General features: G+C 40.9%; 1 protein-coding gene across 1 annotated transcript in view; it reads right to left on the bottom strand.

Moving 5' to 3' along the window:
• The window catches only part of RMC1 (regulator of MON1-CCZ1), a 100,620-nt gene that overhangs the window by 59,586 nt on the left and 16,912 nt on the right, over positions 1–24,122 (bottom strand). Inside the window, exons 4-10 of the mRNA XM_030213543.1 lie at positions 21,331–21,387; positions 20,348–20,434; positions 18,014–18,154; positions 15,188–15,288; positions 12,969–13,058; positions 12,777–12,882; positions 6,603–6,714 (exon numbers count right to left, since the gene is read on the bottom strand). Coding sequence (XP_030069403.1) covers positions 6,603–6,714; positions 12,777–12,882; positions 12,969–13,058; positions 15,188–15,288; positions 18,014–18,154; positions 20,348–20,434; positions 21,331–21,387 — 694 coding nt within the window. The remainder of the gene's footprint in view (positions 1–6,602; positions 6,715–12,776; positions 12,883–12,968; positions 13,059–15,187; positions 15,289–18,013; positions 18,155–20,347; positions 20,435–21,330; positions 21,388–24,122) is intronic.

Genomic DNA, 24,122 nt, shown 5'->3' with positions numbered 1-24,122 from the left:
GCTTCTTGTCTTCTTGATCTGGTTGAGGTTGCAAAGCAGAAATGAGCTAATAGATAGCTGGGGATCAGTCTTTCCAGTGTTTTAAAGAGGAAACGAGCCAGCTTGAAAATTACTCTCGCCTCAATGGGGAGCCAGTGGAGTTTGATGTAAGAAGGGGAGAGACTGTCGAATTTTGATAGCCTGAAGATTAGTCTGATTGTATGGACTATCATTAACATGTGTTATTTTATTGTTAACCCCAATTATTAATAACTAGAACTCATTGCATAAAATGGAATGTGTGCTACAACAGAATAAGTTGGTGGCAAAATAACCAGTCTTCATGGTAACCCATGTTGATAATTACATCCCTTCAACATTTCTAAAACTTTTAATCATCTTCCTGTATACTCTTGCATCCAGAGTTATACTCGTGTAATGATCTAATCCAAACCAGAAGCGCATATTGGTTTGTTTGTTTCATAAACCAAACAGATGCTAAAGATATCGCTTGCATAACTGGCTGCCCTCTACCTAGGAAGAGCAGAGCAGCTTTCTCAATACCACATTGCAGGTTCTCAGCAAGACCCCTCACTCTATCTCCCATTGTGAATATGTCAAAGAATGCACAAAGATGTGTACACAGCACACAGCCCTGTAAAAATCTTCATGCCTTTATACATTTTTCATATTGATGTCTATGGGAAAAATCATAGCAGCTCCAGATGGAATAATCTCCATCCAGTGGGTCTCCCAGAATCAATACCAGATAAAGATCTTTGCTCTTTCCTAGATCACTGGCTAATGGAGTCACAACAGCTTACCCGTTCAGCATATCGCCTGGGAGCTCGGAAAGAGAATCAACCAAAACCTAGGATGGTCATTTTAAAAATATTGAACTATGCCCGTAAACAGGAGATACTTTGGGCGCTACAAGACAGTATTAAACTGCACTTTGAGGGAATGGACATCCTATGTTTCCAGGATTACTCTGCGGTGGTTTCTTTGGCCAGGCAAGCTTTTTCATCTATATGTTTGAAATTGATACAATGCCAGATCAGATTCATCCTAGCATTTACCAAACTGAGAATGCACAATGGTACCACCACAGTATCTGAATCAGCTGCTGAAGCGGCACAATTTGTGGATCGCTTAACCACTTCTTCTGAACCCTGAGGACCTTTTTTCATCTACACTACCTTTTATTCTAACACCTTTAGGGATGTTTGGTCCCAGAGTGAGAAGAGGACCGAGGAGTTCTGTACCCTAATTGAGATCCTATGTATCATATTTGCAGGGCTGATGTTATATCCATGATCCCTAACCTGGTGGATGCTGATTTGACCCTCTTTTGGCAGATTACAAACGATACTGAGCTGTGAGTGAGCGGCCTTCACAACAGGACACTCCTCATCAACACTCTTGTTGATGACCGTTGGATTTATGCTTGGTTTTGTTACTTTAATGTTCCTTGGAACATTTCTATATAGACCACAGATCTGTTTGTGTGACTATGTTTCATTTTCATATGGGTGTTTGGTGTTTCTCCTTGGTCCTAAATTTTGATTGGGAAGTAAAGGGGGTAGGCAGGTTGCTTAAGACTTTCTTGCATATGGTCTGGGGAAATACCGCTTTTCTGGTTTATTAAACAGGAGAGGGTTGGGTCCTCTCACAATTGTACACCTCTGATGGTGTATGTGATAGAGGGGAATGATTTTGGAAGGGTAGGGTGGGGTATTAAGGGGCAATTTAAGAAAGTAGATGTTTTGGGGGGGGGGGGGTTGTATGGATAGCTGTTTTGTGTATGGAGAGAATCCTTGAAAATGGCACTCAACTATTGGTGAGATTGGGGGCAGGTGGGCTGGCGGCCGCCAACCCACTGTATTTCCTTATTACAGCTTAGAGACGGGAACATCTGCTGCCCCAGGGTGAGAGATGGGTCTACTTAGACTTTCCATATGGAATGTAGGGGGAGTAACCTCCCTAATTAAAAAATCAAAAGATTCTCCAATTTTTACAGTGACATCAAGTTGATATCGCCATGCTTCAGGAGACCCACCTTTCCCCAGAGGAGCACCTTAAATTTTGCAAATGGTGGGTGGGCTCCTAGAAGAGAGGGAGTTTTAACCTTATTCAGGAAATGCTTGGATGTACAAGTCCACTTTGTCAAACAGGACTCGGCGGGTAGATTCATCTTAACCCATGTTACAATAAGCAAACGCTCCTTTCGTGTAATGTTTACGCCCCTAACACTTATGACAAAACTTTTTTTGCTAAACTCCTTAATGTTCTATTCCCTCATATTAATAAACATATGATTTTAACACAGTCACCCTGCCATGGATCGCTCTCACCTGTTGCGAGATATATGCATTTGTTCCTCTAGGGATGTACCTTTACTGTAAAAAAAACATTGGGTCTGGTGGATTCTTGGAGACTCTTTCATACAAATGCCAGGGATTATAACCACCTATCCAGGGCTCATGCCATTCAAGCATGAATTGATTACATCCAGGTTTCACAATCCATTTTCTCCCATTTGCAGTCCGTGGAGCTTATATCCAGGGACTCCAAACCCATCGATGGCAATTCCTTGTGGATCTCTATTGGGACAATTGCTTCCACTCTTTCTTCATGAATAAATGGAAAGAATATGTCACTCATAATGCTGCCCACATATCATAACCGATTCTTTTCTGGGAAACTGTTAAGGCAGTGCTTCGGATGGAAATAATCACTTACATAAGTACATAAGTATTGCCATACTGGGAAACACCAAAGGTCCATCAAGCCCAGCATCCTGTTTCCAACAGTGGCCAATCCAGGTCACAAATACCTGGCAAGATCCCAAAAAAGTACAAAACATTTTATACTGCTTATCCCAGAAATAGTGGATTTTCCCCAAGTCCATTTAATAATGATCTATGGACTTTTCCTTTAGGAAGCTGTCCAAACCTTTTTTAAACTCCACCAAGCTAACCGCCTTTACCACATTCTCTGACAACAAATTCCAGTTTAATTACACGTTGAGTGAAGAAAAACTTTCTACGATTTGTTTTAAATTTAAACCTTATGTAGCACATAAAAAGAAAATGAGGGATAAAGAAATATTATGCTTGGAAAGACAGATGATTAAGGATAAAATCACATTTGGCTCCCAGAAATCGTCAGCTACCTGAGAGGCCCTTTTAGCTTCCCAGGCCACTCTTAATACTCTAATACATCAACGGACGGTTAAATCTATAATGTATTATAAACTTCATCTCCATGGGGGAAAATGGCAAATTGTTGGCTCATTTACTGAAAACACTGAGGCCATGGGAAAGTTTTACAGTTGGAAGGACAAGGGGGCATGAAAACTTCTTCTGACAAGGAAATTATAGCCCTCTTTCAAAAATTCTATGCACAGTTATATAAAGACCTGGAGGAGGACACCTTAGATGGAACTTTGTATCTTGATAATCTTCAACTTCCTAAGGTATCCCCTACACAGGCAGCAATGCTTAATGCTCCTTTTACAGATGGTGAACTATTGTTGGCCCTTCAGGAAAGCACATTGGGTAAGACGCCAGGAACAGATGGCCTTCGAGCTGAATTCTACCAAATCTTACTTGACCATATTAACACCAACCTTGTTATCTTACTTTTCACATATGATTACTCATAAAGTTCTCCATGATGCCCTTCGAATGGAACAAACGATTGTCCTTCCAAAACCAGGGAAAGATTCCTGTTCCCCTAATTCTTACTGGCCGATCTCACTGTTCAACTTTGAATCAAAACTATTTGCTAAGCGCCTGGCAAATCGCCTGGCCAAACTGTTGCCGAATTTGATAGACAGAGCTCAGTTCGGATTTGTCAGAGGGAGGAATGCTATGAAAAATATTCTTATTTTGGCCTCTTTGCAGGTAATACATTCACATAAAATTCCTTCCCTTTTAAGCAGCTTTGATGCCGAAAAGGCTTTCAATTATTTCTCTTGGAACTTTCTCTTCCAAACATTACAAGCATACAGAATAACAGGAGCATTTCTTGATGCAATTAAAGTTCTATACTCAGTTCCAGAAGCAATAATGTGGGTTAATGGTCTTTATTCACAAGCATTCCCGATGTGACATGGGCCACGTCAAGGTTACCCGCTGTCACTGCTGCTCTTTGTCCTAGTTCTGGACCCACTGATCAGAGATATTTTGGCAAATCTGGGGATACCTTTTGGGATCTCAGTGTTTAAGATCTCGACTTTTACAGACAATCTAGTTCATTTGATGAATTCCCAACATTCCTTGTAAACACGTCACATTTTTCCAGCAGTACGGAGATTTCTCGGGTTTTCGCTTCAATCTCCAAAAATTCTTGGCTTTGGCTTCATCGGAGGGGGCCCAACACTCTTTCCATTACCTGGGCATTTGTCTATCTATGATGCCTTCCAAATTATACCACCTTAACATCTCTCATCTGCTAGACTCAACTATATCTATGCTGGCCAGCTGGATGTTATTGCCTTTGGGTCTTCATGGCAGAATACATCTATTTAGAATGGTAGAATTTCCCAGGTGGTTATATGCACTTCAAATGCTTCCACTTTATATCCTGAAAAAGGACTTTCATATCTTCTATCATCACCTATCTCGTTTTCTTTGGAAGGGCAGAAAACCAAAACAGACTACACGCTGGCTCTTCGGTAGCTGGAAATTGGGAGACTTGGGATTGCCGGACCTTTCTAAATATAATTTAGCTTGTTTTGCTAGACATTTAGGGAATTGGGTTTTGGAGAGGGAGGATTACACTCCTCTTCAGATAGAAACAGAACTTTTTAACCCTTGGTACTTGTGTTACATTCTACATGTACCGCGAAGGCAACTCCCAGGGTCTCTCAGGGGACATGTGTCAGTGTCTCCCTTGTAATCTTTATGGAGAACACTTAAGTCATCCTGGGGGATTTCTACATCTGTTTCTCTTTTTTTGCCTATCCAGGAAAATGCAGCACCCCCCAGGCCTTGACAATGCTACCTTTAGGAGATGGGGGAGATTAGGCATTCAACACCTTTGTCAAGTATTACATTCGGATGGATCTATGTTGTCACTGCAGGCTTTGGGAGGACCCTCACCCACTTCGAGGACCTCTTTACATATCATCAATTACGCTACTATGAGCTATCCCTAGAGAAAACAGCTTTGACTGCTGGGCATGAGATGAAGTTACGCTCATGTTTTGATATGGCAGATCGGTTGTAGGTATCTATTCTCCATAAGGCCTGGTACAACTCCCACCATGGAAGTCTTTATTTCACCTCCAGGCCAAATGGGTGACTGATCTACATAGATCTCCAGATTCTTTAATATAACTCTTTGGGGGTAGAGATAATATGTTAAAAGTTTGGTAACGTGCTGTATCATACGGTTTAAACAGAGCTTGTTTATATACTCTGAATTTATGTATATGCACTAGGTTAACGGTGTTTCTTTGAATTGTCATTAATAAAAACTGTTGAACCTTAAACTAAAAGGAAGGGAGGGTGGGGGGAGGGGGTGTCTAGGGATAAAAGAAGAAAATGATTTGATGTATGTGGACGGATTACAAGTTGTCTGTTGTATTAGTAAAATTATTTGCTGGACATTATGTATATATGTTTTATATAATACGTCAATAAACAGATTTAAACATAACTCTTTGGGCATCTCGTATTCCGCAATTGACCCTGGCTGCTTACGAGAATGTCAGTTCCGGATATTATAATCGGGCATACTTCTCACAAACTCAATTGTTTCATGTGGGTGGCATCGATACTTCCTTATGTCCTAAATGCAACATTTCACACAATTCATGTATTCATGCCCTTTTGGAATGCCCTGTTATACAAAGAGTTTGGCAACTAATTCATTTTTTGGGCAGTCTCCTGGATTCCACCATCCCAATGTCAGCGATAGGTCTTTTATTAGACCGCTATAAGGTATTTTTATTGAAGGGTGGGGGTCACCGTCTTTTTATTCATAAAGCAGCTTTGTTGGGGAAAAAATACAATTTTGAAAGTGTGGACAGTTTCTGAAGCTCCCTCTTACTGGGGACGGCGAAGCATGATCCATAATCATATGCTCATGGAACAAATGAAAGTGGGCCACTCCCTCAAACAGTAGAAAAAATTTTTGTCTGTCTGGGATTCTTATCTCTCATCCTTACCTCCCAAAGCTCAAAGTTTTGTCCTAAATTCCCTGTAAGTTTTATGGAATGTGTTAAATCGCTAAGTTCGAAAACTCGTAGGCATGGGTTGAGTGTGTATGAGGATTCCTTCCCCGCCCCAAGAGGAGTTGAGGTGGGGGGACCCGGGGTTGGGAGGTTAATTTGTTCTAATGTGGGAAGGGTGGGAGGAATTGGATGGGGTTTGTGTTGATATCAGTTTTCATGTAGAGGGCCATAAGAAACAATGTTCTCTACTTGATTTCATTTCTTATGTATTACAGTTTGGAAGCTCTGACCGAATGTCATTGCTGTTTTGCATGACTTTGGATGCTGTTTCTGTTGCTATATATAATTCAATAAAAAAGATTTAACCTAAATGTAAGGCAAGGCAGAATACTGCTAGTTTTTGAAATGATTTTTTGTTATAACAGTCTCAATGATGTACCTGCCACAGGGATCTGGTATGGATGTATAGATCGAGCAGGAAGCACCGGCTGGTGAAGGGTAACTGCACCATCAAATTCTCCTCGCAACTTGATGTCAAACACCACAGAGGTCTGTTAATTTAACAAAATACATAAATATTTCTTTTTGGCCACTACCAATAACAAAAAATGGTTAGTATTTACAATCTATTCACTTATGTTTAAATCAAGCTTTTAATAACTTTAACTTCTTAAAATAAGACCAAGAAAAGGAACAAATTACAAAAAAATGAAATCATAGAAATTTTTACCCAACATAGAGCAAACTCCTAAAGTCCACATCAAAGGGAAAAAGAAAGATGACTAAAGAAAAAATACTTTTTTTTCAAAAGGAAATAAAAGGAACTTATTCCACATAACAGACCTCTCTTCCTCAAACCCCACATCTCCTCATTTATTCTTCTGACTTGCCAAGAATTCAATGGCATAGCCATAGGTAGGCTCAGGCCCACCCAGTAGCAGCACACCTATGATGTGGCTGGCAGGGATCCCCAAGCCCTGTCAGCCGAAAATTCTAAACAATTTCCCTATCACGTACTTTTTAAATAGCAGATCAACAACAGCAAGCAGCGACTGATACACAGTGCTCACACTGGCCCCACAACCTTCTCTGGAGTATTCCTGCCTATGCGGAAACAGGAAGTTATGTCAGAGGGAAGGCTGTAGGTTGGAGCGAGAAGTATCAGTCACTGCTCGTTGCCAGCAAAGATCTGCAATTTAAAATATGTGCAGGAGGGGCTTTGAGAGGCCATATGCCATGCGGGTGGGTGGGCGAGCCCAATCACATGTGGGTCAGGGTTCTTCTGCCCACCCATCTTGGTCCCAGGCCCACCCAAAATTGGGTGTTTGGCTATGCCCCTGCAAGAATTTCTGTTTTAGTGGATTAAAGAATACATATTTCTTACCCTGAAAGGATACCAAGCAACTACCAGGGTACCTTAAACAAAAAAAAAAAAAAGTTGCCTCTATCTCCAGCCTCAGAGCCATAAACTGCTTCCTACATTCCTGTGTAAAAATATAAAATATCTGTACTTGATATCCTCAAAACAAAACATCTAACTTTAACATAGGATTTCAAAAATTAATAAAATATTCATTGTTCTCTGACGAAAAACTAACTACTAAATTAGATCTTATTTTTTATACTTAAAAGCTGACCAATTTAAAACACCAATACCCTGTTAATACACAAAGAGGCATATTTTCAAAGCACTTAGAGGCTCATTTTCAAAGCACTTAGCCTCCCAAAGTTCCATAGAAACCTATGGAACTTAGCCTCCCAAAGTGCTTTGAAAATATGCCTCTTAGCCTTCCAAAGTTCCATAGGTTTCTATGGAACTTTGGAAGGCTAAGTGCTTTGAAAATATGCATCAAAAGGTGCAGGTTTTCATCAGCTATGTTAGAGCACACAAATTAGTAGAAATATATTTTGTATAGTTAAGGCAAACAAAACGTATGTTCTTCCATATTAAGAGGGCAATTTTCAAAACAATTTACCCTGGTAAACTAACCTGACTGAAAATTATGGGCCCAATATATTTACCCAGGCAGAAGAGGCTTGGATAAATTGCACCAAGAAGCTCAGAAGCAGATATTCAGTGGCAATTAACCAGGCAGTACAACTGAATATCCCCTCTGACCACCACAGCACTACCGAGATGGTGTGAGAGCTGAGTATGGACAGAGCCAGGAGTTATGCAGGCACCAGCCATATTCAGCATCAATGCTCGCAGAGCTAACCATGAAAACAGGGCCACTTAAACAGCGGTCCTATTTTTGCCCAGTTAGCCATGTGGGTATGGAACTAAACATCAGCTATACCCAATTAACTTTTGAGTGCCTTAATATGGTCTGGCATTAAATATCCAGACCTAGATTATCTGATGGCAGAAGGTGTTTTTATAAATGCTATCGCCTGCTCAATATTGACTTGTATGCTCTTAGCTGGACTGAGGAGGGCAAATTCCAGAATGCACAGATCAAGGACGATATAAGACAGATAACTGATTAGCATGGATTTTTACTGCAGTGGTTTCCTCTTACTGCTGAATATTTACTACAGCCCTTGAGCTGTAGTAGAAAGATTCTAGTGTAGAATCCAAGCCAGTGTAGCTCTTAACCTTGGATGACCCTTGAACTATCCTTGCCAAAATACTGGCCCCACTGGGCCCTGAAACCTTTATCTCCCTCCCCAGATACAATCTCTAATGGCCCGTGGGCCTTGAAACGCTCCTCTGCTCATTCCCCACCCCCCACCCATCCTCAACTCACCTTAAGTCAGGAAGCAGGAGAAAATGGAAGTGGCAGTAGCGCCCGAGCTCAAGCAGTACATCCAACATACCACTGGGTGTCAGGCTGCCAAATAACAGAATACTGGAGGGCTCAAATATTTGGCTGGCTGACACCTAGCAGTAGCTGTTCCTGCCTCCTAACGAGATAAGTTGGGAGATTTATTTATTTTATTGCATTTGTATCCCACATTCTCCCACCTATTTGCAGGCTCAATGTGGCTTACATAGATTTGATAACACTGTCATAACAGGATATCAGATACAATTAGTAATGTGTAGTGCTTAGGAAGGGGTGAAGGAAGAGGGAAGAGAGTTGTTAGGGTAATTACAGGAGGTGTCCGCTCATAGTTGAGTGGACTTAGTGAGGTTATAAGTTCTCATTGTAGGCCTTGTTGAAGAAGAATGTTTTCAGAGATTTTCGAAAGATAGATGTTTCTTTGATTGCTTTCAGGTCTGTAGGTAATGCATTCCATATCTGCGTGCTCTTGAAGAAGCATTTATGGTCATCAAGAACTATTTTTTTTCAGCCACGGTAGTTGAGGAAATCACACAGGAACCACAGACACCAAAGTTGGAAGGGATATCCCCAATTTGGAGTGGGGTATCTTCCCCAACAATAGATGCACTTGGGGCAGCGCAGCTGAGAAAACTGAGTAGGCTGCACTCAGGAAAGTGAAGCTCTGGATATGCTCTGTCACCCAAGTCCAGACTATTTTCATGGAAGATTTTCGGAGTTACATAGGGATTAGTTAGTGTTGCTTTGATGTTATGTGGAATAGGTATGCAACTTGGAGTTCATTGTCCAAAGATAAAATACCGAGTTAGGGAGTAGCATAGCAGGCACTGGTGAAATACGTATTGATATGTGGGTGAACAGGTGAAGACAGAACATTATGGTTTATTTGCAGTGAACAATATTTAATGGATTAAAAATAAAATCAGAGAGAAAGGAATGCCAATTATTTTAAGAGGAAAGAGGAAATGAAAAAGTTTGGATAAGTAGTATCCAGCAGGATAGGAGTCTAGGGTATTTCTGAAGGATATCTGAGATAATGTATGAACAGCTGGGAATGGCTGACTGGGGAAGCATATTGGATGTCTGCTGATGGGGAAAGGTAAAGGTATTGTGGGAGATTATTTTAAAAAGTGGCAAATAGCGCATTTAGCAATCCTAGTCTACAATTATCTTTTAATATGAGGAGCCTCCAAACCCCTGCCAAAAAGAGTAAAGTCCTATGAGAACTGAAAACCACTAAAGTGGAAACCATATTTTCTTGTTGCAGAAGACACACCTCAAAAATAACCAAACCGGAAGGATTCATCCTCCCAGGGTAGGGGGATAACTTATGTATATCTGGGTAGCTCTAACAGTGCAGGGGGTAGCAATTCTCTTTAGAAAAAGCAGGTGCAACGTTTATGGGCAAACTGGACACATTGAGAGGAAAACAACCCACATACTATCCATTTGAAATATCAGCTAGAAGTTCTGCAGGGGCAATGTATTTGTGGATTTGGCAGCTATGCGGGCTTTCAGAAAATTGTCCTCTTCAATTTCTTCCACATTGCAATTACTTTAAAATTCTCAGTTGCACATTTGCTTCCCCACTCAAGGAGTTCATATCCTCTGCCTTTTAGTGATCCCACCATAAGTTCATATTCTACAACAGATGTCAAAACAGAATACAGAACCAATTATTTCATCATTTCTTGTACTCATGAGTGCTTACGCTGGCAGCTCGACCATGATGATTTGGAAATGTGCAAACTGCACTGCACAGTGATATGCAAAAAGTAAATAAAGTTCAAGAACTTCAGGCTAGGGAGGTTCACTGCATTATGCTTTAGTTTGTCTTTCATAGCAACTGAGCCTTTATCTCTATCTCTAAACCTCAGCAAGCAAGGTATATAGTCAGCAAGAATGGAATCACTAATTTCTCTTTACAAGAGAACTGAAATCTTATTTTCATTGGCATTTGCTATTGAAGGTTGATTTGTGATATTTGTTTTCCATATTTGGCTTTTTATTATGATTTGTGTAATCTGTCCTGATTTTAGCAATTCTGTCAGGATGCCGTGGCTTCCCTGTATTTGAGAAGTCCAGATTGATCTTTTCCCTTGATAAGGCTGCACTTCAGCAACAATGGAGACCGCAAGAGATCTCTGCTTTTACACTTGTCTCTTCCTAACACCTACAGAGAGAAGCCCGACCTAATGATGACAACTGAGGTGGGGGAGGGTGACTCAAGCTGGCAGGCTAACAAACATATGTTGGAGGAGCTGACAAAGGCCTACAGGAAAGAAAGGAACTTGAGAGTTTGAGGAACACAGGCTGCTACTCTTTAACCATTACTCACTACAAGTTGCAGTCATGAGGCAAGAAATGGCACCAATGTGCACTGAAGTGATGGTAGAGGTTCATAAAGCTTGGAAATAGCTCAAGTGCAGAGGATGTGGATAGTTGCCTTGGATGGGAAATGCAAGCTTAAGCCAAGTATAGAAAAAAAAAGTATTCCAGTACTGGCAAGCCAAAGGTTCAGTCTGGGTACATATGTTTACACAGGGAGATGTCCTCTAAGCATTTCTCTGTGTTCCTGCAGGCAAGTAATTATATGGTATCCATGGGATGGGGTGTAGAGAAAATAAAGCAGGAAGGAGTTTATAGATAAGAGGAAGGGGGGGGGGGGGGGGGAAGGAATTTGATATTAGAAAGAAAGTAAAAGGGGACTACAGTAGTCATAGTAGGGGTAGTTAACACTATATTGGCAATGCGAATTAGGGCAAAACAGTGACCTCTGGAATGTCAAGACATTTTCACAGAAGTCCACTCAGTCCTAATAGATACAGGGCCGGTCTTAGGCAGGGGCGACCAGTGCAACCGCACAGGGCCTCATGCTCACAGGGGCCCCGCGGCATGCAGCCAGTTGGGTCTGTTGTGTCATGTGCATTTGCAATCGCCAATGTTGTTATGCACCCGTCCCCAGGCCTCTCTCACTGCGGCGCCAGCAACACACAATTTCTGTCTCTTGACTGTGCTGCGCATGCGGCATATGAATTTCTGGGGTAATGGATCTGATATACTGCCTTTCTGTGGTATAACCAAAGCTGTTTACATATTATGTTCAGGTACTTTTTCTGTCCCTAATGGGCTCACAATCTAAGGGGTCCTTTTATTAAAGGGTTGGCGCGTGGCAACAGGCTTGCCACGCAACAGTCTGGAGCTACCGCAGGACCCCAGCAGTAGTTCCCACCCCAGCACACCATTTCTACTCCTCTGATTTTCTTCAGATGGAGCAGATGACATTACAGTAGAAGACTGGTGATGTACGCTGAAGCATGGTGTCTCTATTATGAGACTTTGGCCAGAAACATCCAGAGGGAATTGATAGGTGGGATTACTAGGGGAAAAGAGGAAGAGTGAATGTGAAGAGAGAGAGAGAGCGAGCCCTAATGCCGGCACCAAGCAGAATTCTGTGCATTTTGTGGGGCAGGGGAATTCTGCACTGCGCAGTTCCACAGAATTCCACAACGAGTAATTAAGGTACAAGATCCTGGCTCCTAAATGCTAGATCATGAGTTTTGGACTAGTCTATTGTTTTACCAGTCCTAACAGTGTCTTCTTCCACTACTATCTTCTGGTTGTTCAGCCTTCCTACATAAAGCTTCTGCAACATTTTATTTATTTAACCATACTTTTCCAACTTGATTTTCAACCTCTTCACTTTTCCACTATGCCCAGCCATACTTTCAGTTCACTGGGAATGATTTTATGGAGGAATGTCTTCATAAAGAATACTATTGTAAAATGTACAGCACTCCTGCCTGCCACCGGTAAGCATATTGTACCTCGGTGTCCTGATGATGAACCACCACCAAGTTATCCACTACGTTCACTGCAAATTTTCCTGTCCGGTTCAGTTTTAAAATGTGAGTCTTCTTGCAGGCACCCTCCCTATAGGAACAGTGACAGATTTCACACACGGTACAGAAAGAGGAGTCCGTCTTCACTTCCAATGTATTAACAACAAAAGAGGTTACCTTTGTAAATGGTACATGACTACCTCTGCTCCAGTACTGTTGGATGTTCTGGAATGATGTCTCAGGAAGAGAACAAAGAGTTGTCCATATCTAAAAAAAAAAAAAAGAGAGCGCATTAGGATTCAAAATCTGACTACTTTGAAGGCAGCACCATGCTAATGAAGTTGTGATGGGAACATCAGCGACTTCTTTTTTCTTTCGCCTACGCTATGAAACTCTCTTCCACATCATATCCGGTTAGCTGATACATTTTCAGTTAGCATTCAGTTAGCATTCGACATATGATGGGTTGTCCTGCACTGGGGGAGTTGCTTCCATAGGATAGGTGAAGTGAATGCATGGGGTGCTTAATCTAGTATGTACATGTGTGTTTAGTTTAGAATGTGTAGTTGTTTGATAAGTATGATGTATATATGTTTATTCTTTCCTATTTACAAGTGGAATTCCCTTCTGGCTTTTGTTTGTTTTATTGTAAACCACTTCAGTTTGTTCATAAAGCAAGAAGTATGTTAAACAATAAACAATAAATAAGAAACACTGAGGCGAGAGAGACTCAGACAATAATGTGTGATAGTCATGTGCAGTCGGGCATCAAGCTGAGAAATGGCACAAGATATAGAACGTAACCTATGTCCCAGAGAATAGGAATATTTATTACAAATGTTCACACTTTAAAATAGATCAGTTTGCATTATATTCTTATCACAGTCCATTTACTTCCTATCAGGGATGTGGAGTTGGAATCAGAGTTGAAAGCAATGGACTTAATAGGACCATGGACTTGATATACCGCCTTTCTGTGGTACAACCAAAATGGTTTACATATTCTATGCAGGTACATTCTCTGTCCCTATTGGTCTCACAATCTGTTTTTGGGTGGAGTTGGGGAAAAAAAGAACCGACTCCAACTTCAAAATAAAACAAACTACCATATGTTGTAAATGTATCATTATTTTAATATTTATTTCTATATTACCACTACTTTAGATCTAGAATAAAAAAATATAAAGCCTAATATCAGTAGAGTCACAGCCTGAGCTGAAGTCAGTCATAAAATAGAAAAAAAGAGGAATCAAATTCGAAAGTTTGGTGTACCAACTCTACAGCCCTGCTTCCTATTTCAGCTTTTAATGAGCTTAAGAATTTTGCTGTTTCCAATTTTTCACTACTTATATATGGGGTCATATCAACCTCAACACTTCTGCAGTAACGGGTTTTGAGCTGGAGTCAGCAAGAGCTTATTTAATTAAAGAGGCATCCTATTCATTAAGATATAATTTCAGCTCCAGCTTAACCGTTAAGACATCCTTCAAAAAAGTTCAGTTTTCCTTTCCTATTCTTCTTACTCAGTCAGTCAGTGTAGAAAAAAATGTCTGGTTTTTAGAGCGAGGGGTTAACACAATTGGGAGGTGTCACAAATTGACAAGTTGTAAGCACTTATCTAGTAATGCCGGACCAAGATATTGGTGTGACCCAAACCTCTGCAGTTGGGTTTACCACAATGACTATTTTATTTATCAAATTTATATCCCACATTACCAAACCTAAGTGGGTTACAAAAGAACATACATAAATCATAAAAGCATACAAAATACAGTAGCTTTTTTTTTAAATCATAAAATACAAAATCATTACATCTTGCAAGATAAATCATACATTTGTCTGCTCACTTCTTTCAATTAATTTTATTAGAAAATGCCTCACAAAACAAGTACTTTTCAGCTGCCTCTTAAACATGAACAAGGAAGTTATCTGACATAGTTCTCGAGGGAGATCATTCCACCTGCACATGAAATAGATTTGTATAAACAGACTACAATGTATGCAAATCTCTCAAGCACATTCACTGTGCCAATCCAGAAAATCAGAGAGACAAAGTGTGCCTCTATGTTGGGAAATACCAACTTAATCCATAGTGGCCATCTTAACATTACAAAGTAAACAGAGGGAAACTCACAATATGAACTCAATAAGAGTTATCTAAAAACATACAAGACTCCAGGGTGGCTTCAAAAATAGGAAGAAAGTTTTCAGTTTTACACATCAGAGAATAATTGACTATTCTTTGGCTGTCACTTTCAGGAAGCCAGCTAAATGTAAGAAAACCCTGTGGGCAGACTTCAGCCTCTGCGGTCAGCACAGAGTAAAGGCTGTTATGCCAAAAATGTTTAAAATTGGTCCTGCAAATTTTTTTTTTCAGATTATCAAGCTATACCTACATGGTTGACATTGCTATGTCTCTTTCTGTCAGTTTGGGCGACTTGGGTGTTCCAGATGGCAATTCAATTTCCAACTTTGATAGTTTCGACATAGATCCACTCTAAAAATAAAAAAATATACAGAAAAAAAATGTTAAGTACATAAGTACTGCCATACTGGAACAGACCGAAGGTCCATCAAGCCTAGGATCCTGTTTCCAACAGTGGCCAATCGAGGTTACAAGTATCTGGCAAGGTCCCAAAACAGTACAATACATTTTAAGCTGCTTATCCTAAAAATAAGCAGTGGATTTTCCCCAAGTCCATTTTAATAATGGCTTATGGACTTTTCTTCTAGGAAGCTATTCAAACCTTTTTTAAACCCCGCTAAGCTAACTGCTTTTACCACATTTTCTGGCAATGAATTTCAGAGTTTAATTACATGTTGATTGAAGAAATATTTTCTCCGATTCATTTTAAATTTACTACTTTGTAGTTTCACTGCATGTCCCCTAGTCTTAGCATTTTTGGAAAGAGCAAAGAAGCAATTCACGTCTCCCTGTTCCAATCCAATCTTTATTTTATAGTCTTTATTTTATAGGCCTACATAGAAACATGACAGCAGATAAAGGCCATATGACCCATCCAGTCGGCCCATCCTCTGTAACCCCTAATTCTTTCTGTTCCTAAGCGATCCCACATGCTTATCCCATGCCTTTTTAAATTCTGGAACAGTCCTCGACTCCACCACGTCCGTTTCCATTATCATATCTCCCCTTAGCCATCTTTCCTCCAAGCTGAAGAGCCCTAGCTGCTTTAGCCTTTCCTCATAAGGAAGTTGTCCCATCCACTTTATCATTTTCATCGCCCTTTTCTAATTCCACTATATCTTTTTTGAGATGCGGTGACCAGAATTGCACACAAAATTCAAGGTGCGGTCGCACCATAAAGCGATACAAAGGCATTATAGCGTCCTCATTTTTGTTTTCCATTCCTTTCCTAATAATACTCAATATTATATTTGCTTTCTTAGCCGTCGCCTCACACTGAGCAGAAGGTTTCAACGTATCATCAACGATGATGCCTAGATCCCTTTCCTGGTCGGTGACTCATAATGTGGAACCTTGCATTACATAGCTATAGTTCGGGTTCCTCTTTCCCACATGCATCACTTTGCACTTGCTCACATTAAGCGTCATCTGCCATTTGGATGTCCAGTTTCCTAGTCTCGCAAGGTCTTCTTGTAATTTTTCATAATCCTCTTGCAATTTAACTGTGATGTGAGAGTAGTTTTCACATTATCTATCCCTCAAAAACATACCAGACCATAAGGTAAAGGATTAATTAGTATAATGAATAGATATCAGATTAGTTAAATGCTAGCAACACCTACTCTAAAATTCAGTACAGTCTTTCATTATTTTGTTTTCCTGGATTCATAACAGAAGACACTTGGGACACTAAGAAAACAAAAATAAGAAAGAGATACCAAAAGTTACATTTCTTTTATACAAAAACAGTAAGGAGACTAGTTCCTAGGTCTGCTCCACGATCACTGAAATTTTAGTACAGAGGTGCAATTCTATAACCAGGCAGCACAATTAAAGCACCTAGATGCTGTGCACTGAGCGCCAATTCTATAACAGAATCTGAGCATCAAAATTCTGTTATAGAAAACTAGCATAAATTGATGTCAATGTGCCTACATTTAGACATGTACACTTACACCATCCCCTATAAAAGTTGCCAAAAACTGTGCACACAAATTTGGGCAGGCACCCAATTTGCACGTGGAACTTAACTGAACGAGCCTATTAGTGCCAACTGGCTTAACAAGCCATTATTGGCACTAATTGGAATCAAAATGTATAAGCATAAATTTAGGCACGTGATCCCAAAAAAAGGGGGCGTGGAAACGGGAGGGTCATGGGTGGTTCAGGCTGGGTTGTAGGTGTGATTTTGAGTTAGATGCACAATTATAGAATAAGGGGATTCTGCACGTAAATTTAAGCAGGGGCAGTTACACGTTTTTGTTGCAAATGGATAAAACTAAATTTATGTGCAACCCCTGGGTTTTAGGCTCCATTCTATGAACCATGCCTAAGCTTAGGTGCGGCTTACAGAATAGCGAATAAGCGGGTTTTTTCAGAATTGACTTTTTAGGTGTGATTTATAAAATTTACCCCCATGTGAATAGGAGGCGTAAATGCAGCAATTTAACATGGAACTTACACAAGTAAATGTTGGTTCCGCCCATATTCCACCTAATGAATGCCCCTTACATTCATGCACTAGGCGAGTGGTCTATGTCATTTATAGACTAGTGATGAGTGCTCGCTACCACTTGTGCACCTAACTGTACACCTACCCGCCTAAGAGCACATCTTCTATAAATTTATGCACGCAATTGGTGCATAAATTTAGGTGCCATGTTAGAGAACGAGGGAGTTTGTTTATAAAACGTAGGGTCTGCACTGGGTTATTGTCCTATTCTAGGTAGCTGCTACATCGTAGACTTACCTTCCATCCCACACAATTAACTCAACAATCCTACTGAATAGCCTTAAGAGAAGTTTTACTGGGGGAGGCTGGGCTGAAATCATTAAGTGGTTTCACCACCTTAGTTCTTTAGCTATAACCTTTTTATTGACAAATGAAAGCTCTCGTAATCATTGACCGAGAAATCAAGAAGACATGGTCTAGGGCTGTTAATGAGGTAAAACATGAGCTACAGAGAAACGTAGGAAATGACTGCTGATCGGGGCAAATCTGCCCCATCTGAGGCTTTACCCTCTCATTGTTAGCTCTTTTCTTTCTTCTTGCTAGTCACCAAGTTGCTTTTCTTACCTTGAAATAGAAAGGCTGCAGGACATTGCAAAGAACAGTGGTAGACAGCAAGATGACTGAACTCTCAGGGCAGTACATGTACCAGTTTACATTAATATTCTGACTCTTCAGTAGTTTGAGGCATCGCTTCTCCGGTAATACCTGAAAATACAAAAAAAAAAAAAAAAAACCAGTTATCCTTCAGAAAACCATCAATCCTTTATCAAAATAAAATTAAAATAATGTTTTAAAAGGCAAATTACTACAGCATCTTTCTGGAACAAAAATCAACATGCTAAAAACGGTTTTATTTAAAAAAATTTTTTAAAGGTTATTATCATTGGTGTGGTGTAAGACAGCAGCAGCCTGAAGAGCAAATTGTCCTCTCTTGCACCTCATAACACGAGCAGTGTGGTCCAGAGTCGGACTCAGGTAGGGTCAGCCTCCCTACTGCCAAATATATGCAGGCTACAATACCTAACACAGTTTAGCAAACTGGAATATTAAAAGGCATATTTTTTTCTTACTATGACAATGCTAAAAGTGAAGTGACTTGCTAAGGAAGCAAATTTAGGGCACTGTTTACTAAGGCTCACTAGTGTTTTTAGCATGCACTAACGCTAGAGACACTGATATATTCCTACGGGCGTTTCTAGCATTAGCGCGCACTAAAAACAACAGAACACCTACAGCACGGCTTAGTAAACAGGGCCCTTACTAAGGGATGAGCAAAATGATTTAGGCAAGAAAATTCATGTTTACTCATGTAAAATCACAGGATACTCCCCTACCCCCTCTGTAGGTTGAAAAGCACATATATTTGTGGTACACCTGCCCTTACCTTCCAAAAAAACGATATGTAGGCAGACCAGGGGATGAAAATTACACACAGACTACACTTTCGACTCTTTATTCCCCTACCCCCTCTGTAGGTTGAAAAGCACATATATTGATGGTACACCTGCCCTTACCTTCCAAAAAAACGATATATAGGCAGACCAGGGGATGAAAATTACACATGGACTACACTTTCGACTGAACAGTCAGCACATACTTTTTTACCTGTGTTATGTGCACTGGCCAGATTTTCAAGGTCTATAGGGTGTTTCCCTATGAAAGCAAGCTCACAAGCACAGTGGTCACTCTCCCACTTACCCTCTAAGCTTTAATCCCCATAAACATAGAATGGGAGAAAAGTCTTGGTAAATCAGACCTCAGGTTTGCTTGGGTGGGGAGGAGGTAGTAAACACCTAGAAATGGTTTTCATGCATTATCTACAAATTGAAATGTTTCTATCAGTAACTAAAAATCTGTGGAGGAGGGAGATCTATATACAGCACTGGACACGAAATGAGATTGAAGGGGGGCAGGCTCAAGAAAAATGTCAGGAAGTATTTTTTCACGGAGAGAGTAGTGGATGCTTGGAATGCCCTCCCGCGGGAGGTGGTGGAAACGAAAAAGGTAACGGAATTCAAACCTGCGTGGGATAAACATAAAGGAATCCTGCTCAGAAGGAAGGGATCCTAAGGAGCTTAGAAGAGATTGGGTGGCAAAGCCGGTGGCGGGAGATGGAGATGGTGCTGGGCAGACTTATACGGTCTGTGCCAGAGCCGATGGTGGGAGGCGGGACTGGTGGTTTGGAGGCGGGGATAGTGCTGGGCAGACTTATACGGTCTGTGCCAGAACCGGTGGTGGGAGGCGGGGCTGGTGGTTGGGAGGCAGGGATAGTGCTGGGCAGACTTATATGGTCTGTGCCCGGAAAAGGACAGGTACAAATCAAGTTAAGGTATACACAAAAAGTAGCACATGTGAGTTTATCTTGTTGGGCAGACTGGCTGGACCGCGCAGGTCTTTTTCTGCCGTCATCTACTATGTTATGACACTACTAAAGGAAATAGGGATAGTGTTTTCATATAAATAAAACATTAGTTACACCAGTTGTATCAACAAAAAAACAGTTTGCTAGATAATTCAGCAGAAAGTCAAGCAAACAAACCATGAAGTTATTCCCTTCTGGATCTAATTTTTATTTTCCCAAACAGGTGACAGTATTTTAAGTTTTTGGAAAGTTCTTCCTCTATTAGCCAATCCCAGTGCCACAAGAGTACAACCGTGCTGACCCTTATGCACAAACAATGTACACAGAGGGAGGGAGGGGAAATTTGGATAAAATGGAGAAGACAAAAATAAATTGAAGAAAAACAGAGAAAGCATGAGTGTAATTATAACATAACCAATATGACAAAACAACAGACACTACCTTACTATTAATCTAAAAATATAATACAAAGCACAATCAAAAAACTAAAAACAGCAGACTATCCCCCCCCCCCCCCCACCCCAATGTTGGCTTACCTGGTAGAACTCAATTCCTTGATCTGTGATGAAGACAATTTCTGTAGCACTTGTCCAACAGAATCCCAAAATATTAGCATTCTTGGTCTTCCATTCAAAGTATTTAAAAAAGAGATTATGATTAAAAAAACACACACAAAAAAAAAACAAAGTTTTCTTACAACATTAAAATATCAGCAAGAGCAAAACCAAGAATGTCCCTAAGTGGCTGGAGACTCTATTCTCCTCTCCTGTATGCTCTCATACATAGCATCAGCCGTGGGGAAGAAGGCATTTTGTTCAGGTACCAACCGTACTAAGAAAACATCCAGAAACAACTATAGGTGGCAGAACACACAAAGTACAATTTCAATTTCCTAATTAAATTTGCTTCAGTTTTTCCACGTCACACCCTTAGAAAAGAAAATGAAGTGCTATAAGAACTAAAGCAACCTACTTTGTCAAATGTGTACTTGGAAAATGTCAAATGCCTATGAGGTTCCAGAAAAAAAAAAAAAAACACTCATGGACCCCCAATATGAGGTTTGATGCAAAACCAAATAGCTATTAGGCAACATAATTGCATACGTATATTCATGGATACAGCAATTCCCCCTAAAATACCCCTCTCTTGATCCATGCTATCTCCCTGACATCTGAAAAATTTGTGTGGCTCAGATACAAAACCATAATATAATACCCAAATAGACACAGCCAAATCCTTTGTTCTTACCAGAACTGTCAAGTCAGTGAAAGAAAACAGTCTTGACCTAACAGCTCCTAGTAATCGTATGTTTTCTTTAGTTTGTTTTGTTATTCTACATCTAGGTTTTAGGTAGTGATGTCTAAGGATTAACACTGCAGTGCTTTTATTTATAATAATATAAACTTATGGGCTTTGGCAGCAGTGCTGCTAAGTGATATTGTACTTATAAGAGGTTTGGTTACCAACACCTTTGAAAAACAATTACTGTAAAGCTAAAGTTTATAATCAAACAACATACCTTGCATTCTTGGGAATAATCCACCTGAGTACTATCTGGAATGAAGTTGAGAAAATCCTGAAAGAAAGATAGACAACCTGACAAAAAGTACTTAAACCTGTTTGTTTGTTTTTTTTAAGGTACATCCTCATCGACCTTAGGCTTATCTTATCCACTCAAGTTCTTCCTACCTGTAGATCTATTCGTATCTGTCATGGCAACACTGCACACATCCCTAGGCCTTCCTCTGACCAGCTGATCTTTGCTATATTTTGTCTCTCTTTTCTACTTCTTTTTTGTATTGTGTCTCCGCTGCATAAGGTTTGCCAGGTCCAAGTCTCCAAGTGCCAACACCCATCAGCTTACTGCCAGGTAGTCATCTAAACATCACTGTGACCATAGTGCTTTCTCCTAGGGAAGACTCCACTGACTTTATCCACTTTGTGGCAAATTTTGTGAGAGCACCTACTGTCATATGAATGCTGCAGACACCATTTGTGAGTTTCACATGTGTACACTAGCACATGTCACAGATAAGGTCAGGATCAGTATGAGTCCTTGCCATCGTCACTGATATCATCACAGCAGAATGTAGCTGGTAGAGTTTTTTGGTTGTTTTTTTTTTTTTTGGGGGGGGGGGGGAGAAGACCCTGATAGAAGGCATCAGCAGGTCCCTGGGCCAGGAAAAAAAGGTGAGAGGTGGCCCACGTGGGAGTTCCTAAAATACAGCTTTGTTGAATACTTACAGCACACACTTTTTAACCTGCCTTTGCTGTTTGTTTTGCACTCTCTTAAAACCATGTTTTCTTAAAATCAATCTTTTTAAGCAATTGTTCACATCTACAGTACAGTTCCATAATCTGGCTGAAAGCGGGCTTCTCCACCTGTCCAGTTCACTCTTTAAAAGGGGTCACTTAACTTGTATGTGTAGAAGTGTTTTACTTGCTCAACTTATACTTATAACATGCAGACAGTAGGCATTAGCAGGAAAATATAGGGTTGAATATTTAATATTTAAAAAATAAAAATAAAAGAACTGGGCTCCTAAATTCACGCCCTATCTGAAGTTAAAATTAGGAGCCTGTGTTTTCAGCTAAAATTCATCTAGTGCCTACAACTTATGCTCATAATTTTAGGCCTGCCATTCATTTGCCTGGATTTAGGAGCCAAATTTATGAGCCTAGTTCTTAAAATCAGTGCTAAGCTCCTAAGCATACCCCCCTCCCCACTTTAAATTGACTTCTCTAGTCCCTACTTTTCTGCTCCTAAATGGTGAAATTAGGCATTACCTGCTAATTTTCTTTCCTCTAGACCCTCCAGACCGGTCAAGACGCTTGGGTTATGCATGCCTACCAGCAGAGGGAGACTGAGAACACTAACTTCAAACTGAATACATATAACCTGTGCTAGCCCTCTATCTCCAGTATACACTTAGCAAAGCAGAGAAACAAATCCCTGGAACAGTAACTCTGAAACTAATAGAACCCCTGTACCTGGAAAACTAATAGTGAAAACACCAACAGTGTGCTTAAAACAGATGAAACGCCCAGGCGTCCCACTCTGTAGAATATTAGGGTCAAAGAAAGTTCTCCGACCATACTGAATATAAAATGAACAGTCATAGCAGAACACGGCTCAAAATACTTCTGATAATCGACACGGCTGAAAAATACTTCTGCTAAGCGACAGGGCGGGCTCTTGACCGGTCTGGAGGGTCTAGAGGAAAGAAAATTAGCAGGTAAGGCCTAATTTCACCTTCCTCAGCAACCCTCCAGACCGGTCAAGACGCTTGGGAAGTACCAAAGCAGTAGACACATTAAGGGTGGGACCCACGAAAAGCAGAAGACAACACAGCCGCTCCAAACCGAGCATCCTCTTTTGCCTGCACATCAATTCTATAATGCTTTACAAAAGAATGAATGGACGACCACGCCGCCGCCTTACAAATGTCCTGCGGAGGAATAAAACTACTTTCCGCCCAAGAGGCGGCTACCCCCCGAGTAGAGTGTGCCTTTAGTACCGAGGGAACTGGCCGCCGCTTCAACAAATACGCCGAGGCAATAGTCTCCTTCAACCATCTAGCCAGAGTAGCCTTGGAAGCCGCTTCACCCTTTCTGGGACCTCCAAACAAAATGAACAAACGATCCGACGCTCGGAAGTCCTGCGTTCTGCTCAAATACGACCGCAAAATGCGTCGCACATCCAACTTAGCCAAACGACGTTGAGAGCGATCACCAGACCTATCCCCCAACACTGGTAACGAAATCACCTGATTTACATGAAAGGAGGACACCACCTTAGGAACAAACGAAGGAACTGTCCGTAACGTCACTTTCTCCTTAGCCAAGGAGAGAAAAGGCTCTCTACAAGACAAAGCCTGTAGCTCCGAAATTCTACGCGCCGAAGTAATGGCCACCAGAAACACCGTCTTTAAAGTAAGATCTTTACACGAGATGGAAGTCAATGGTTCAAACGGAGGGCCTACCAGCGCCTCCAAGACCAAATTCAAATCCCAAGGCGGAACCGTCGGCCGACGAGGCGGACGAAGCAACTTGACAGCTTTCAAGAACCGCCCCACGTCCGGCGAAGCCGCCAAGGAAATCCCCTGAATCTTTCCACGGAAACAAGACAACGCTGAAACCTGCACTTTCAGGGAAGAGAGCGAGAGCCCCCTGTCAAGACCGTCCTGTAGGAACTCCAAAACTTCCGCGATCGAAACACGTAGAGGAACATAATCCCGCTCTTGACACCAGTTCTCAAAAATGCGCCACACTCGCACATAAGCCAAAGAAGTAGACCTCTTACGAGAACGC

Source organism: Microcaecilia unicolor, chromosome 1, assembly GCF_901765095.1.
Source record: "Microcaecilia unicolor chromosome 1, aMicUni1.1, whole genome shotgun sequence".
NCBI lineage: Eukaryota > Metazoa > Chordata > Amphibia > Gymnophiona > Siphonopidae > Microcaecilia > Microcaecilia unicolor.
This window is presented reverse-complemented; position numbering and strand designations above follow the sequence as displayed.